Genomic DNA, 13,858 nt, shown 5'->3' on the forward strand with positions numbered 1-13,858 from the left:
TTGCTTTCCTGTTATGGTTAGCTCGGCTATCTTTATTGTTGTGTGTTGGTTTGTTACCTCAACGCTTTATGGGGGTCATTCAGACTTGATCGGTGCTGTGCGTTTTCGCACAGCAGCCGATCAGGTCGGAACTGCGCATGCGCTGGCGCCGCCGCATGCCAGCCGGCGGCTGTTGTAGCCCAGCGATTGCCTCTGCGTGATTGACAGGCAAAGGCGTTCGCTGGGCGGCCTGGCGGCGTTTGGCCGCTGTTTTGTGGGCGTGGTCTGCCCAACGCAGAGGTGGCCGGATCGTGCTGGGCCACAGCAGCTGCGTGACATCACACACAGGCGCTGCGACCCGGCCAGCAACGACTAACTCCCTGCCAGCCACAGGACCTGCGCTGGCTGGGAGTTACTCTACAAGTACAAAAGCATCGCCGTTGTGCGATGCTTTTATACTAGTGCGGGGCGGCCTAACATGCGGGGCGGACTAGCCCTGTGCTGGGCGTACCCCCGCATGTCAGGGAAGATGATCGTAGCTGTGCTAAAATTAGCACAGCTACGATCAGGCCGGAATGACCCCGTGTGTTATGTCCTTCTCTCAAAGTATGTCCGTCTCTTCGGGCAGTTTTCCTAGACTGAGTCTGCTAGGAGGGGCATATAGGGGAGGAGCCAGCACACACTAATGATTTCTTAAAGTGCCAGGCTCCAATGGACCCGATCTATACCCCATGGTACTAATGTCACCCCAGTATCCACTACAGACTACGAGAAAAGGAATTACAGGTAGGTATTAAATTCCTATTTTAAACCACGTGGTTCCAGGGTGTTTAGCTGGTAGATCCATTCCGTCACTTTCTGTTTTAAGGTTATTATATTATTGCCTCTCCAAATGGGTCTTACTCTTTGTATACCTATGAATTTAAGGCAGGGATGGGGATCCTTCGGCCCTCCACCTGCTGTTGAACTACACATACCAGCATGCCTTGCTACAGTTTTGCTATTTAGCCATGCTAAAACTGTTGCAGGGCATGCTGGGACGTGTAGTTCAACAACAGCTGGAGCCCCTAAGGTTCCCCATCCCTGATTTAAAGCTTGATGGGTCTTTATGAAGTGGACAGAAACACTATGGGTTTCTAATCTACTTTTGGTGTTATATACGTGTTACGAGATTCTTCTTTTCATTTTCTTCTGTTTGTCCCACGTATTGAATTCCGCAAGGACTTTCCAGCAAATACATGGCGCCTTCAGGTTCACAGCTAATGTGGTCCTTCATTTTATATTCTTTTTGTTTGGCTGGAACAGAAGCTCTGGGTTGGTCTGGTGGTGGGTTTCAGATTTCAGCACCCAATGCACTTCAAGCAGTGATGGAATCCCTTTGGTTCCCATCAGTCTCTTATTTTTTCATGTAACTCTTCATTATCTGTTGATGGCAGAAGTATCTCCTCTAGCCCCCAAGTGTGCTGTCTTGGTGTAATCCTTGACACAGGAATATAGTGGGTCATTCCGAGTTGTTCGCTCAGTAAATTTCTTTGCATCGCAGCGATTTTCCGCTTAGTGCGCATGCGCAATGTCCGCACTGCAACTGCGCCAAGTAAATTTGCTATGCAGTTAGGTATTTTACTCACGGCATTACGAGGTTTTTTCCTCGTTCTGGTGATCGTAATGTGATTGACAGGAAGTGGGTGTTTCTGGGCGGAAACTGGCCGTTTTATGGGAGTGTGTGAAAAAACGCTACCGTTTCTGGGAAAAACGCGGGAGTGTCTGGCCGAACGCTGGGTGTGTTTGTGACGTCAAACCAGGAACGACAAGCACTGAACTGATCGCAGATGCCGAGTAAGTCTCGAGTTACTCAGAAACTGCACAGAGATGTCTTATCGCAATATTGCGAATCTTTCGTTCGCAATTTTAAGAAGCTAAGATTCACTCCCAGTAGGCGGCGGCTTAGCGTGTGCAAAGCTGCTAAAAGCAGCTTGCGAGCGAACTCGGAATGACCCCCATAATCAGCCATGTCTAATGGAACACAGACGCTATTTATGGAATACTGTACAATAAGTTTAGTAGAGAACTGAAGACGGAACTTTCATTGTATAACGTATAATAGGGAGTAGTATAGTCGCATAGGATGGCTGAACATACACTCTATATTAAATAATTTATTGCTTGGGGGTCCTCTCCCTATCTAAAGGTACACGGCTTTATTACCACCTGTGCTTGTCCCACTGATACATTACCAGACACCAGCACAATCCAGGATTAATGGTCCTACGTGAGAAACGCGGAGACACGGATGGAGCACAGAAGCCAATCTCTAGATCAGCGTTTACACTGCGTCTATTCGATTCATCTCACAGTGAAAGGGGTTAGCCTAAGTGACTATAATTCAGGACAATAAGTTGTAATGGACCATATTACTATGCGTATCAATAATCGCATGCACATCGGGCTCTGGTGCTCACCAGCAAAGGAGGATTTCAGTGTCGCCAGCACAGGTTTTACCGTTCACATCATCAGATCTACGGTGCAGTCTGCATATCGGGGATTATAGTAAGTTACACATGGCAATGTAAGCCTCAGAGGCACGACCTTATATCACTGCCTCAGTCTCATCAGACCAGCCATACGTTATTCGGGGGCCCCAGTAACCAGAGGTTTGTTTCCTTCACGTTTCTAATTCTTCAAAACCCAAGTACAATTTTTTTTTTTTTAAATATGTATTAATAGTTATAGTGTTCATGAAACATCAAGTTACCGGGTCTCCTGGACATGTAGTATGACAGTATGTTTGTAGCGTTGGAGCACTTCTGTAGTCACATTTAGGAACGTGTGAATGTCAAGACAAAAAGCTGAAATGAGTAGGCACAGTATGTCAGTGATAACTTGCTATGAAATGAAGGGCAATCTCTCCCAATACGAATATGCCAACCTGTAGAGACCACATCTGTTCCCTAGAAGACTGCAAGTGACGCAAGAGAGAGAAGCACCATTACTCTTGGCAGCAGTTGTGACACCGGTGCTCTGCTTACGCTGCCTGGACCTGCTGAATGAGCCCCAACACAACCAGTCATTGCTACATACTGAGATCCAGAGGCGGCTTTACTGGCACCATCAGGGATATTAGCACAAATGTGTGATACGAGACATACTCTATCATAGGGCAAAGTAAAAGGGGACGTCATATACAGATGTGTTCCCAGGCACTATGGTTTTAGCAGCGTCAGGTCCCAGGAACTCGGCAGCACATAGCATCGCTCTCTTTTAAAATGTTCTTATTTGCACAAATGAAACTGAAAGCGACAGAAGTACTCAGATTACACTGATCAGTGTGTGTGTCACGGAGTCTGAATCCGTACACTTCTACCCCTTTCACACCGCACAAATAACCCGCTATCGACCAACACAGGTCAGAGTACGGTGTGAAAGCGCCATAGCTGAAATCCCGAGTCACCTGACCCGGCAATTCAACCCGGGAATAAAGCAGTATTATTTCCGGGTTGAATACCGGGTCAATGGCAGCGTAAATGGGCTCCCGGGAGCCGTTCACTACAATAGGGAGAGGCGGCGCGGAGATGATCTCATCAGCCCAGCGCCGCCTCCGCTGACAGCTCCGCCCCCCGCCACTGTGGCAACCCACCCGGCCTATTGCCGGGACAGGGAAGCAAGCGGTAGCATCCCACCCAGGAAGGACCCGTTTCCAATTTCCGGGTGGGATCCGGCGTTGGCGGTGTGAAAGGGGTGTAAGTGTTCTGGGGCTGGACGGGGCAGCAGAGAAAAAAGACTTTTATAAATATTTTTGCTACTTTTATTTCTCTTGCTCTGAACGTTCTATTAGTGCACTATTACAAGTGATCTCCCTGCAGGGTCCCCCCTTTATACAGGAACATGTGAACGCAGCGTTGCCAAGTGTCCATAGTTTGTCATCTGGAAACAAGGACGAGACTCTGCGCTGGAATTAGTGACATCCCATAAACCCTTATATCCAGCTGTAAGATGCAGACGTCGGGGGCTCAGTAACAACACTCCCAGCGGCTGCTCTGTATAAAATATACTGTAATTAGACAACACTACAAGTCGCATTGCGGCGTCACGCCTGCCAATCAGTCCCACTGTCTCACACGGCAGCGACGGTCCCGCTGACCCCAGGCTGGGTTGCCGGTCGGTGCCGTTAGCTGGATTCAGGTGGCGGCACAGGGATTTTCCGCTTCGTTGCTTTCAGGAGACTCTGCTGCAGCACCGGGTACAGTCTCTGACAACCCTCCATGCACATATGAATGGCTTCTACCGAGCTCTCTCCTTCCCATTCCCCGCTGCACAGGAGTCCGGAGACCTGGATAAGACAGGATATGACTGTAACACGGATAACGAGACAGCAGCACTTTATAACACGTGTATGGCAGACACAGTATCGGTAGTCACGCCAACTACGGAGCGATCACGTCACCATTTTAAACACCAGCGATCTTAGAATGTCATTTTCAGATATGAAGCACACAGGTGAAATACGCTGTTCAGTGTGACCCTGACGTTACACGGCAGCTGCTATACAGTAAACTACTTCCCCTCCCTTTTCAATACAGAGAGCTAAAACTCCTCCCACGTTTAGTGATTTGATTGGACCTGAGAGCTGTGAAAATCCTGGCTCCACCCCTGCGTCTAAATGAACCAATCCGCAAGCCTACAAAGCCGTTCCTCAAACGCTGCCTGCTCAGATAGAGAAACCTCCTCCCGCCCCCAGCGCAGAGCACGATGGGGAACTCCTATATAAATACTCCACTCATGCCACCTAAACTATACGGATTAGTGATTTGCAGCCAACTATAGGACACTTTATGTGGGACCCTTATATCACCCCTAAGGTCCCCTGCTGACAAAAGCCCCATATTCTTATTCCCCACCCCGTTTCTATGAGGCTCCCCATCCCCCTCTGCAGGGTTCCCCTGCTTTACCTTCCTTTATCTCCCAGCAGTACTGCCCCTCCCATCACCACGATATATGCCGGTGCCGAATCACCCAGCCATATAGATCTCTGCCCCCGCAGTACCTGCCGGTGCTTGATCCCCCACCCCTATAGATCTCTATCCTGCCCCGCATCATCTGTCTGTGCTGGATCCCTCACCCCCACTAGATCTCCGTCGCTGTGGTAACTGTCAGTGCCAGATCCCCCGAAAATATAGAACTTTATGTGGTACACGTCTGTGCTCTTATAGCTCTACTCCCTGCCCTTGCGGTACCTAGAAAAACTGGTGTTTGAAAATCGGTGGTATTTAGCACAACAACATTTATAAGCGTACTTCGATTTTATTTAAAACAAACTGTTATCACACACACACACATATATCAATAAAAAATTCACCGGCCAGTGATTATTTATAAAATCACAAAGATGCACATTGTTATTTACACATTTCCCTAATCCAAAGATACAAAATAACAATTAAGTCCTGTGTGGCAACTGGAGATAATATTGCTGAACACCTAGGGGGTCATTCCGAGTTGATCGCTCGCTGCTGTTTTTCTCTGCGCTGCGATCAGGTCAGAACTGCGCATGCATATGCACCGCAATGCACAGGGTACGGGTACAAAGCGAATAGTTGCTGGGCGATGGGTTTTATGAAGAATCCATTTGCACAGCCGATCGCAAGGAGAGTGACAGGAAGGGGGCATTTATGGGTGTCAACTGACCGTTTTCAGGGAGCGGTTGGAAAAACGCAGACGTGTCCAAGCGTTTGCAGGGCGGGTGTCTGATGTCAATGCCAGGCCCGGACAGGATGAAGTGATCGCAAGAGCTGATTAAGTCCAGAGCTACTCAAAAACTGCTAAAAACTTTTTCGTCCCGCTCGGCTGCACAAGCGTCCGCACACTTGCAAAGCGAAAATACACTGCCCCGTGGGTGGCGACTATGCGTTTGCACGGCTGCTAAATGTAGCTAGTGAGCGATCAACTCTGAATGACCCCCTTGTGGTCTAATATTGCAACAATATGAAGTCACTTTAGCCCAGAAACTGTTTCAACATTCTGTCGCATTTGTATCACAGACAGCGCTTTAATTATGCAGTGAGTCAGGTGTATGGGAGAACTCAGCAAGCCCGTAATTGCAATAATTAGCAGTCAGCAGCACTAACGTGCTTGTTGGTATATTCTGGATAGCAGGCTGCACAAATATATATAAATGGGTTGATTGATATTACCCTTATTTATTTATTAACAGTTTCTTATATAGCACAGCAAATTCCGTTGCGCTTTACAATTGGAAATAACAATGATATATCAAAACTGGGTAATAACAGACAGACATTGAGGTAGGAGGGCCCTGCTCGCAAGCTTACAGTCTATAGGGAAATAGGCATGGATACACAAGGATAGGTGCTATCTATTGCATAGTTGTCCACCAGATTGCTAGGTTCTTGGTGGGCTCTATGATATGGTCATACATCAATGATGAATCGGGGAAGAGAGGAAGGGGAAGTGAAGAATGAGAAGACTTGTGAGGATATGTGTGGACTGTGCAGAGTGGATGCAATTCGATAGGAAAGTTTATGAAAGTCATGTGGGCGGTTCTGGAATTTGATACGCTTGCCTGAAGAGGCGAGTTTTCAGGGAACGCTTGAAGACTAGAGGAGAGTCTTAAGGCCCATACACACTTGACGATGCACACGTCGTTAACGACCGTCGTTAACGACTTCCCTTGAACAGCTGAGCAAACGACATGAGCATACACAGTACCAACGACCAAAGACCAAAGACGAAAGACCAAAGACGAAAGACCATAGACCATTCATCGTTGAAGCATCCAAGCTGAACAGTTTATTAAAATAATGAGCTGGGAACAGGGCTGGTGAACAGTGGCTTGGTCGTTGGTCTTTCGTCGTTCACACCATACACATTCAACGACGTCTCTGGTCGGTAACGACCATAGTGGAAATTGAGCATACATGCTCCACAGATAAGCGAGGGTCGTTAACGTCCCACGGGGCCGCGCATCGGTGGTCGTCGGATGCATACACACTTGACGATATAATGAGCGACGTCGTTGATGAGGGCTGAAATGAACGACGTCGTTCATTTTATCGTCAAGTGTGTATGGGCCTTTACTGTGCGTGGGAGGGCATTCCACAGAGTGGGTGCAGCCCGATGAAAGTCCTGCAATCGTGGATGGAAGCGAGTAATGCGTGTGGATGAGAGGCGCAGGTCTTGTGCAGAGCGGGGAGGTCGGGTTGGGAGATATTTTGAGATAAGGGAAGAGATGTACATTGGTGTAGTTTGGTTAATAGCCTTGTATGTCAGTAACAGCATTTATATTTAATACGGTAGAATACCGGTAACCAATGGAGGGACTGACAGAGCGGATCTGCAGACAAGGAACGTCTAGCGAGGAAGAATAGCCTTGCAGCTGACATGCGGGGTGGACTAGCCCTGTGCTGGGCGTCCCCCCGCATGTCTGAGTGCCTGATCGTAGCTGTGCTAAATTTAGCACAACTACGATCAACTCGGAATGACCCCCATTATCTCCAGTTGCCACACAGGACTTAATTGTTATTTTGTATCTTTGGATTAGAGAAATGTGCAAATAATAATGTGCATCTTTGTGATTTTATAAATAATCACTGTCTGGTGAATTTTTTATTGTGTGTATATATACAGTGATCGCAAAAACGCGCTATGGCGCGTATTTTACCCAATTATTGATTGTGGGGACTCACAATTAAAAACCCGCAGGGTCCCTCAGGACGCGCTCTGACTTAGCAGCGCTGTCCTGCGCTGTCAGTGAATTTTCGTCTCCACGGCAGCAGAGGGAGGAACTTGGAAGGGGAGGAGACCATCGAGGGTGTATTCACTCCCGCCTCCCCTCACTCTGCTCCGCGCGCACACCGCCCCCTCTCCTGCCGGCGCCTCCCAACTTAGCCTCGCCGGCCCTACCCCTTCTGTCTGCACTGTGTCTGTATGTGTTTGTGCAGCGGCGGGACGTTTCCATGGCAACAGGCACTGGCGACTATCAGCGCTCCTCCCGTGGCAGCCTGGCCTGAGCACCAGCGGGTCCCAGTGTGAGCGGCGTCCGCCCAGTACACCATGGCGCCGTACAGTCAGGGGGATGGAAAGAAGGAGATCTGCTGAAGGTAAGAGGAGAGCACAGCGCAGGGTCAGCACCGGCCAGCGGGAGGCGGCACAGCAGTGTAGTCTCAGGCTTCTCCCGTACACCACCGCGCACCCGCTCCTCTACGAGACCCAGCTTCACCTGGCCCGAACCTGCACTACAGGTGACAGATAGAGGATGCTGGAGGATGTGTGATTGTGCCCAGACAAAAGTCCGTAGGCTGATGTCCTGTAATGCAGGGACAGCCGAGCCTCTGCCTGCCACAGGACCTCTCTCTCAGTGCTTTCCTCCAAAGTTTGTGTGCAGGATCCCTGGAGGGGTCTGCACCGTTCATAGCATCCTACTGGCTGTGCGACTGCTGTGACTGACAGTGTGCTCTGTGGTCATGGCCTCCTCCTTGTTATGTGGCCTTAGCTAAAGTTGTTCTGAGAGAGCAGAATACGTGTTGTGTGACAAATGAAATCCCTATACATTGTGTTCCTGCAAACATTGCTGTTGTAGTGTCTTTACCGTAACTATCACCGATGTAAAATAGTGCTGGTCACCTAGAAATCTAAGTGTTTTTTTTAATGTTATTTTAGTCATACTGTATTGATTGATGGCATTAGCATATTATCAATGTACATTACTACCTCATATCTTCTGAAAGATGGATTATTTTGTATAAGTGCTCTACCTGGCGCAATGTGTGTAACGTGCTCTACCTGGCGCAATATGTGTAATGTGATCTACCTGGCGCAATGTGTGAAACTTGCTCTACCTGGCGCATTGTGAATAACGTGCTCTACCTGGCGCAGTGTGTATAATGTGCTCTACCTGGCGCAGTGTGTATAATGTGCTCTACCTGGCGCAGTGTGTATAATGTGCTCTACCTGGCGCAGTGTGTATAATGTGCTCTACCTGGCGCAGTGTGTATAATGTGCTCTACCTGGCGCAGTGTGTATAATGTGCTCTACCTGGCGCAGTGTGTATAACGTACTCTACCTGGTGCAGTGTGTATAACGTGCTCTACCTGGCGCAGTGTGTATAATGTGCTCTACCTGGGGCAGTGTGTATAATGTGCTCTACCTGGCGCAGTGTGTATAATGTGCTCTACCTGGCGCAGTGTGTATAATGTGCTCTACCTGGCGCAGTGTGTATAATGTGCTCTACCTGGCGCAGTGTGTATAATGTGCTCTACCTGGCGCAGTGTGTATAACGTACTCTACCTGGTGCAGTGTGTATAACGTGCTCTACCTGGCGCAGTGTGTATAACGTACTCTACCTGGCGCAGTGTGTATAATGTGCTCTACCTGGCGCAGTGTGTATAATGTGCTCTACCTGGCGCAGTGTGTATAACGTACTCTACCTGGCGCAGTGTGAATAACGTGCTCTACCTGGCGCAGTGTGTATAATGTGCTCTACCTGGCGCAGTGTGTATAATGTGCTCTACCTGGCGCAGTGTGTATAATGTGCTCTACCTGGCGCAGTGTGTATAATGTGCTCTACCTGGCGCAGTGTGTATAATGTGCTCTACCTGGCGCAGTGTGTATAACGTGCTCTACCTGGCGCAGTGTGTATAACGTGCTCTACCTGGCGCAGTGTGTGTAACGTGCTCTACCTGGCGCAATGTGTGTAACGTGCTCTATCTGGCGCAATGTGTGTAACGTGCTCTACCTGGCGCAATGTGTGTAACATGCTCTACCTGGCGCAATGTGTGTAACATGTATGGGAGGTCCTACCTGGTGCAGTGTGTACAAGCGGCACTACTGTGATGTGGCCATGCCCCTTCTCCACAAAAACATGAACCTAAATTTTTGCTGCGCGCCTTCGGCGCGCACTGTTCTTTCTTTCTTCACTTTGTAGGTGCAGGAGAACCAATTCAGTTTCTGCGAAAGGCCACCAAAATGTGTACTTACAGCCCTGTTGCAGAGTGTCCTGTATGCTACACAGCCCAGCAGCACTGTCACCCCCTCCTCCCACTTGCAGCACTTTTGTAGTGTCAAAATGAAGTCTGTGTTTTTATATTGGAATCATTAATAAGATTAATAAGAACCTGTATTCCGATGGAACCCAAAAAAGGACAGCCAGGACCCCAATTTTTAAAAGTGAGGGGTCCCTGGGACCCAATTTTTTGGGGGCTTAGCGCGATCACTGATATATATATATATATATATATATATATATAGTGAAAACAGTTTGTTTTAAATAAAATATTATTGTAAATATTGCTGTTGTGCTAAATCCCAGTGTTTTCAAACACCAGTTTTTCTTGAATTTTCTTTTTTGGGTTGAGTATACCCGTCGAAAAGCAGCAGGTATATAGCCACTAATAGGCGCTGGGTTCTTTGTTTTTTTTCCTTGTGGTACCAGTATCTGCTGGATTGCCACCTACTATAGAAAACTGAGTGGTCCCCGCGGTACCTGTCTGTGCTGTATCCCCTCCCATATAGATCTCGGCGGTACCTATCTGTGCTGTATCCCCTGGCACCGCGGTACCTATCTATGCTGTATCCTCCTCCCCTATAGATCTTGGCGGTACCTATCTGTGCTGTATTCCCTGGCACCGCGGTACCTATCTATGCTGTATCCTCCTATCCTATAGATCTCGGCGGTACCTATCTGTGCTGTATCCCCTCCCATAGAAATCTCCGGCCCCACGGTACCTGTCTGTGCTGTATCCCCTCCCCTATAGATCCCCGCGGTACCCGTCTGTGCTGTACCCCTCTCCACTATAGATTCCCACCCCCGCGGTACCTGGCTGTCCTGTATCCCCCTCCCCTATTGATCCCTATCCCAGCGGTACCTGTCTGTGCTGTTTTCCTCTCCCCTATTGATCCCCGCCCCCGCGGTACCTGGCTGTGCTGTTTCCCCCTCCCCTATAGATCCCCACCCCCGCGGTTCCTGGCTGTGCTGTATACCCCGGCCTCGCGGTACCTGGCTGTTCTGTATCCCCCTCCCCTATAGATCCCCGCCCCATCTGTACCTACCTGTGCTGTATCCCCCTCCCCTATAGTTTCCCGCCAATTCGGTACCTGCCTGTGCTGTATCCCCCTCCCCTATAGATCCCCGCCCCCGCGGTACCTGCCTGTGCTGTACCCCCCACCCCTATAGATTCCAGCCCTTTCGGTACCTGCCTGTGCTGTATCCCCCTCCCCTATAGATCCCCGCCCCTTCGGTACCTGTCTGTGCTGTATCCCCCTCCCCTATAGATCCCCGCGGTACCTGGCTGTGCTGTTTCCCCCTCCCCTATAGATCCCCACCCCCGCGGTTCCTGGCTGTGCTGTATACCCCGGCCCCGCGGTACCTGGCTGTTCTGTATCCCCCTCCCCTATAGATCCCCGCCCCATCTGTACCTGCCTGTGCTGTATCCCCCTCCCCTATAGTTTCCCGCCAATTCGGTACCTGCCTGTGCTGTATCCCCCTCCCCTATAGATCCCCGCCCCCGCGGTACCTGCCTGTGCTGTATCCCCCACCCCTATAGATTCCCGCCCCTTCGGTACCTGCCTGTGCTGTATCCCCCTCCCCTATAGATCCCCGCCCCTTCGGTACCTGTCTGTGCTGTATCCCCCTCCCCTATAGATCCCGCCCCTTCGGTACCTATCTGTGCTGTATCACCCTCCCCTATAGATCCCGCCCCTTCGGTACCTATCTGTGCTGTATCACGCTCCCCTATAGATCCCGCCCCTTCGGTACCTATCTGTGCTGTATCCCCCTCCCCTATAGATTCCCGCCCCCGCGGTACCTGGCTGAGCGCCGGCATCAGGCTGAGGCTCATGGTAGCCCCGGTCTCCTCCTCAGCGTCGCTCGGGTCCAGCAGCAGCTCTCCCTCGGGGCCCCGGCTCAGGCCGGTCCCCACCACCAGGTCGTACATCTCGGTGCCGGCGTCGGCCAGGGCTAGGGCTGCGCAGGAGATGGCGGCTGGGAGCGCGGACCCCCGATCCTCCAGCACCAGCGCCCACACCGCCAGCTCCGCCCGGGGGTATCGCTCCAGCCGCACGGCCGGCTCCAGGCTCTCCTGCAGTAGGAGTCCGGCCTGGCGAGGGGAAAGGCCGGGGGAGGCCCGGGAGAACGGGGCCCAGCGCAGATCACACACCAACCTGCTCTCCCCGCCGCGCTCCCGGGGCCCGGACACCGTGCATACCACCTTCGTGCCCCCGGCTTCAAGGTACGCCGAGCCGGCCGCTTGGCTGAGTAGACCTGCCCGGGCAAACACCGCCCGGGGCTCCCCGGGACCGCGCCCCGTCCTGCCCGCTGGGGGCTCCGCGGGGGCGGCGTACAGCAGCGGGCTCTGCGACTCCTCCGGGCCCCGCACACGGCGGCTGTCTCCCGGCATGCTCTCCACGCAAGGCCGCTGACTGGCTGAGGCCTCCGATAACCAGCGAGACTGCCTGATGCGGGAGATAGAGCGTCGTGGCTAAAGGTATCAGCAAGATGAACAGGAGTTGGGATAGAGCGGCCAACGTAAATCAGAGAGATGACCAGCAATTGGGATAGAGCGGCCACCAGAAATCAGCGAGATGAACAGCAGCGGGGATAGAGCGGCCACCAGAAATCAGCGAGATGAACAGCAGCGGGGATAGAGCGGCCACCGAAAATAAGAGAGATGGCCAGGAGTGAGTGTGTAAGGGTTGTGTCTATGTTACCTTCGTGCTAAGGACCTGGATGTGACAAAACGAGAGGGCAGGAGAGAACTTCCGCCCTTACAGCTTCGGTCTCCGTTCGTTTGTGGGGGAAAAACAAAAATTCTATGCAGCATTGGACGCTCGCCACGCTTCGGGCTCAGTGTCTCGCTTCGCTCGGCACACTTTTCTATTCCAGATAGATTGTGACATGGACCCAAGGGGTTATGGGAAAGGTCCTCTCCACGAAGAGAAACTAGACGCTACCAGTGTGTAAGGGGGCAGGTTGTGAGTGACACGGAATGCTGGGTCCTGTAGTGCATCAGGCAAGATATCCCCTGTCATACAGTGTAGCGCTGGGGCTCAGTGCATACTTGCCTACCTGATGCTCTCCATGAGGGAGAAAATAAGAATTTACTCACCGGTAATTCTATTTCTCGTAGTCCGTAGTGGATGCTGGGTACTCCGTAAGGACCATGGGGAATAGACGGGCTCCGCAGGAGACTGGGCACTCTTAAAAGAAAGATTAGGTACTATATCTGGTGTGCACTGGCTCCTCCCTCTATGCCCCTCCTCCAGACCTCAGTTAGGGAAGCTGTGCCCGGAAGAGCTGACATTACTAGGAAAGGATTTGGAATCCAGGGTAAGACTCATACCAGCCACACCAATCACACCATACAACTTGTGATAACTATACCCAGTTAACAGTATGAACCAAAAATTGAGCCTCATCCAACAGATGGCTCATAACAATAACCCTTTAGTTAGGCAATAACTATATACATGTATTGCAGAGAGTCCGCACTTGGGACGGGCTCCCAGCATCCACTACCGACTACGAGAAATAGAATTACCGGTGAGTAAATTCTTATTTTCTCTGACGTCCTAGTGGATGCTGGGTACTCCGTAAGGACCATGGGGATTATACCAAAGCTCCCAAACGGGCGGGAGAGTGCGGATGACTCTGCAGCACCGAATGAGAGAACTCAAGGTCCTCCTCAGCCAGGGTATCAAACTTGTAGAACTTTGCAAAAGTGTTTGATCCCGACCAAGTAGCAGCTCAGCAAAGTTGTAAAGCCGAGACCCCTCGGGCAGCCGCCCAAGAAGAGCCCACCTTTCTTGTGGAATGGGCTTTTACAGATTTAGGATGCGGCAGTCCAGCCGCAGAATGTGCAAGTTGAATCGT

General features: G+C 50.8%; 1 protein-coding gene across 1 annotated transcript; it reads right to left on the minus strand.

Annotated features, from left to right (window-relative positions):
• Positions 1–3,767: 3,767 nt before the first annotated feature.
• Positions 3,768–12,522, minus strand: EXOSC6 (exosome component 6). The gene is made up of 2 exons (XM_063945876.1): positions 11,796–12,522; positions 3,768–4,306 (listed from the first exon to the last, which is right to left on the minus strand). Exons 1-2 carry the CDS (start codon positions 12,384–12,386, stop codon positions 4,145–4,147), a joined length of 753 nt encoding a protein of 250 aa, XP_063801946.1. The 5' UTR covers positions 12,387–12,522; the 3' UTR covers positions 3,768–4,144.
• Between the last annotated feature and the right edge of the window lie 1,336 nt (positions 12,523–13,858).

This window comes from Pseudophryne corroboree, chromosome 11 (genome assembly GCF_028390025.1).
Source record: "Pseudophryne corroboree isolate aPseCor3 chromosome 11, aPseCor3.hap2, whole genome shotgun sequence".
NCBI classification, from domain to species: Eukaryota; Metazoa; Chordata; class Amphibia; order Anura; family Myobatrachidae; genus Pseudophryne; species Pseudophryne corroboree.

Coding starts and splice junctions, on each gene's coding strand:
- EXOSC6 (XM_063945876.1), bottom strand. CDS start 12,386: ATGCCGGGAGACAGCCGCCGTGTGCGGGGCCCGGAGGAGTCGCAGAGC. Junction 4,307..11,795: donor TGATGCCGGCGCTCAGCCAG/GTACCGCGGGGG, acceptor TGTCTTATCCAG/GTCTCCGGACTCCTGTGCAG.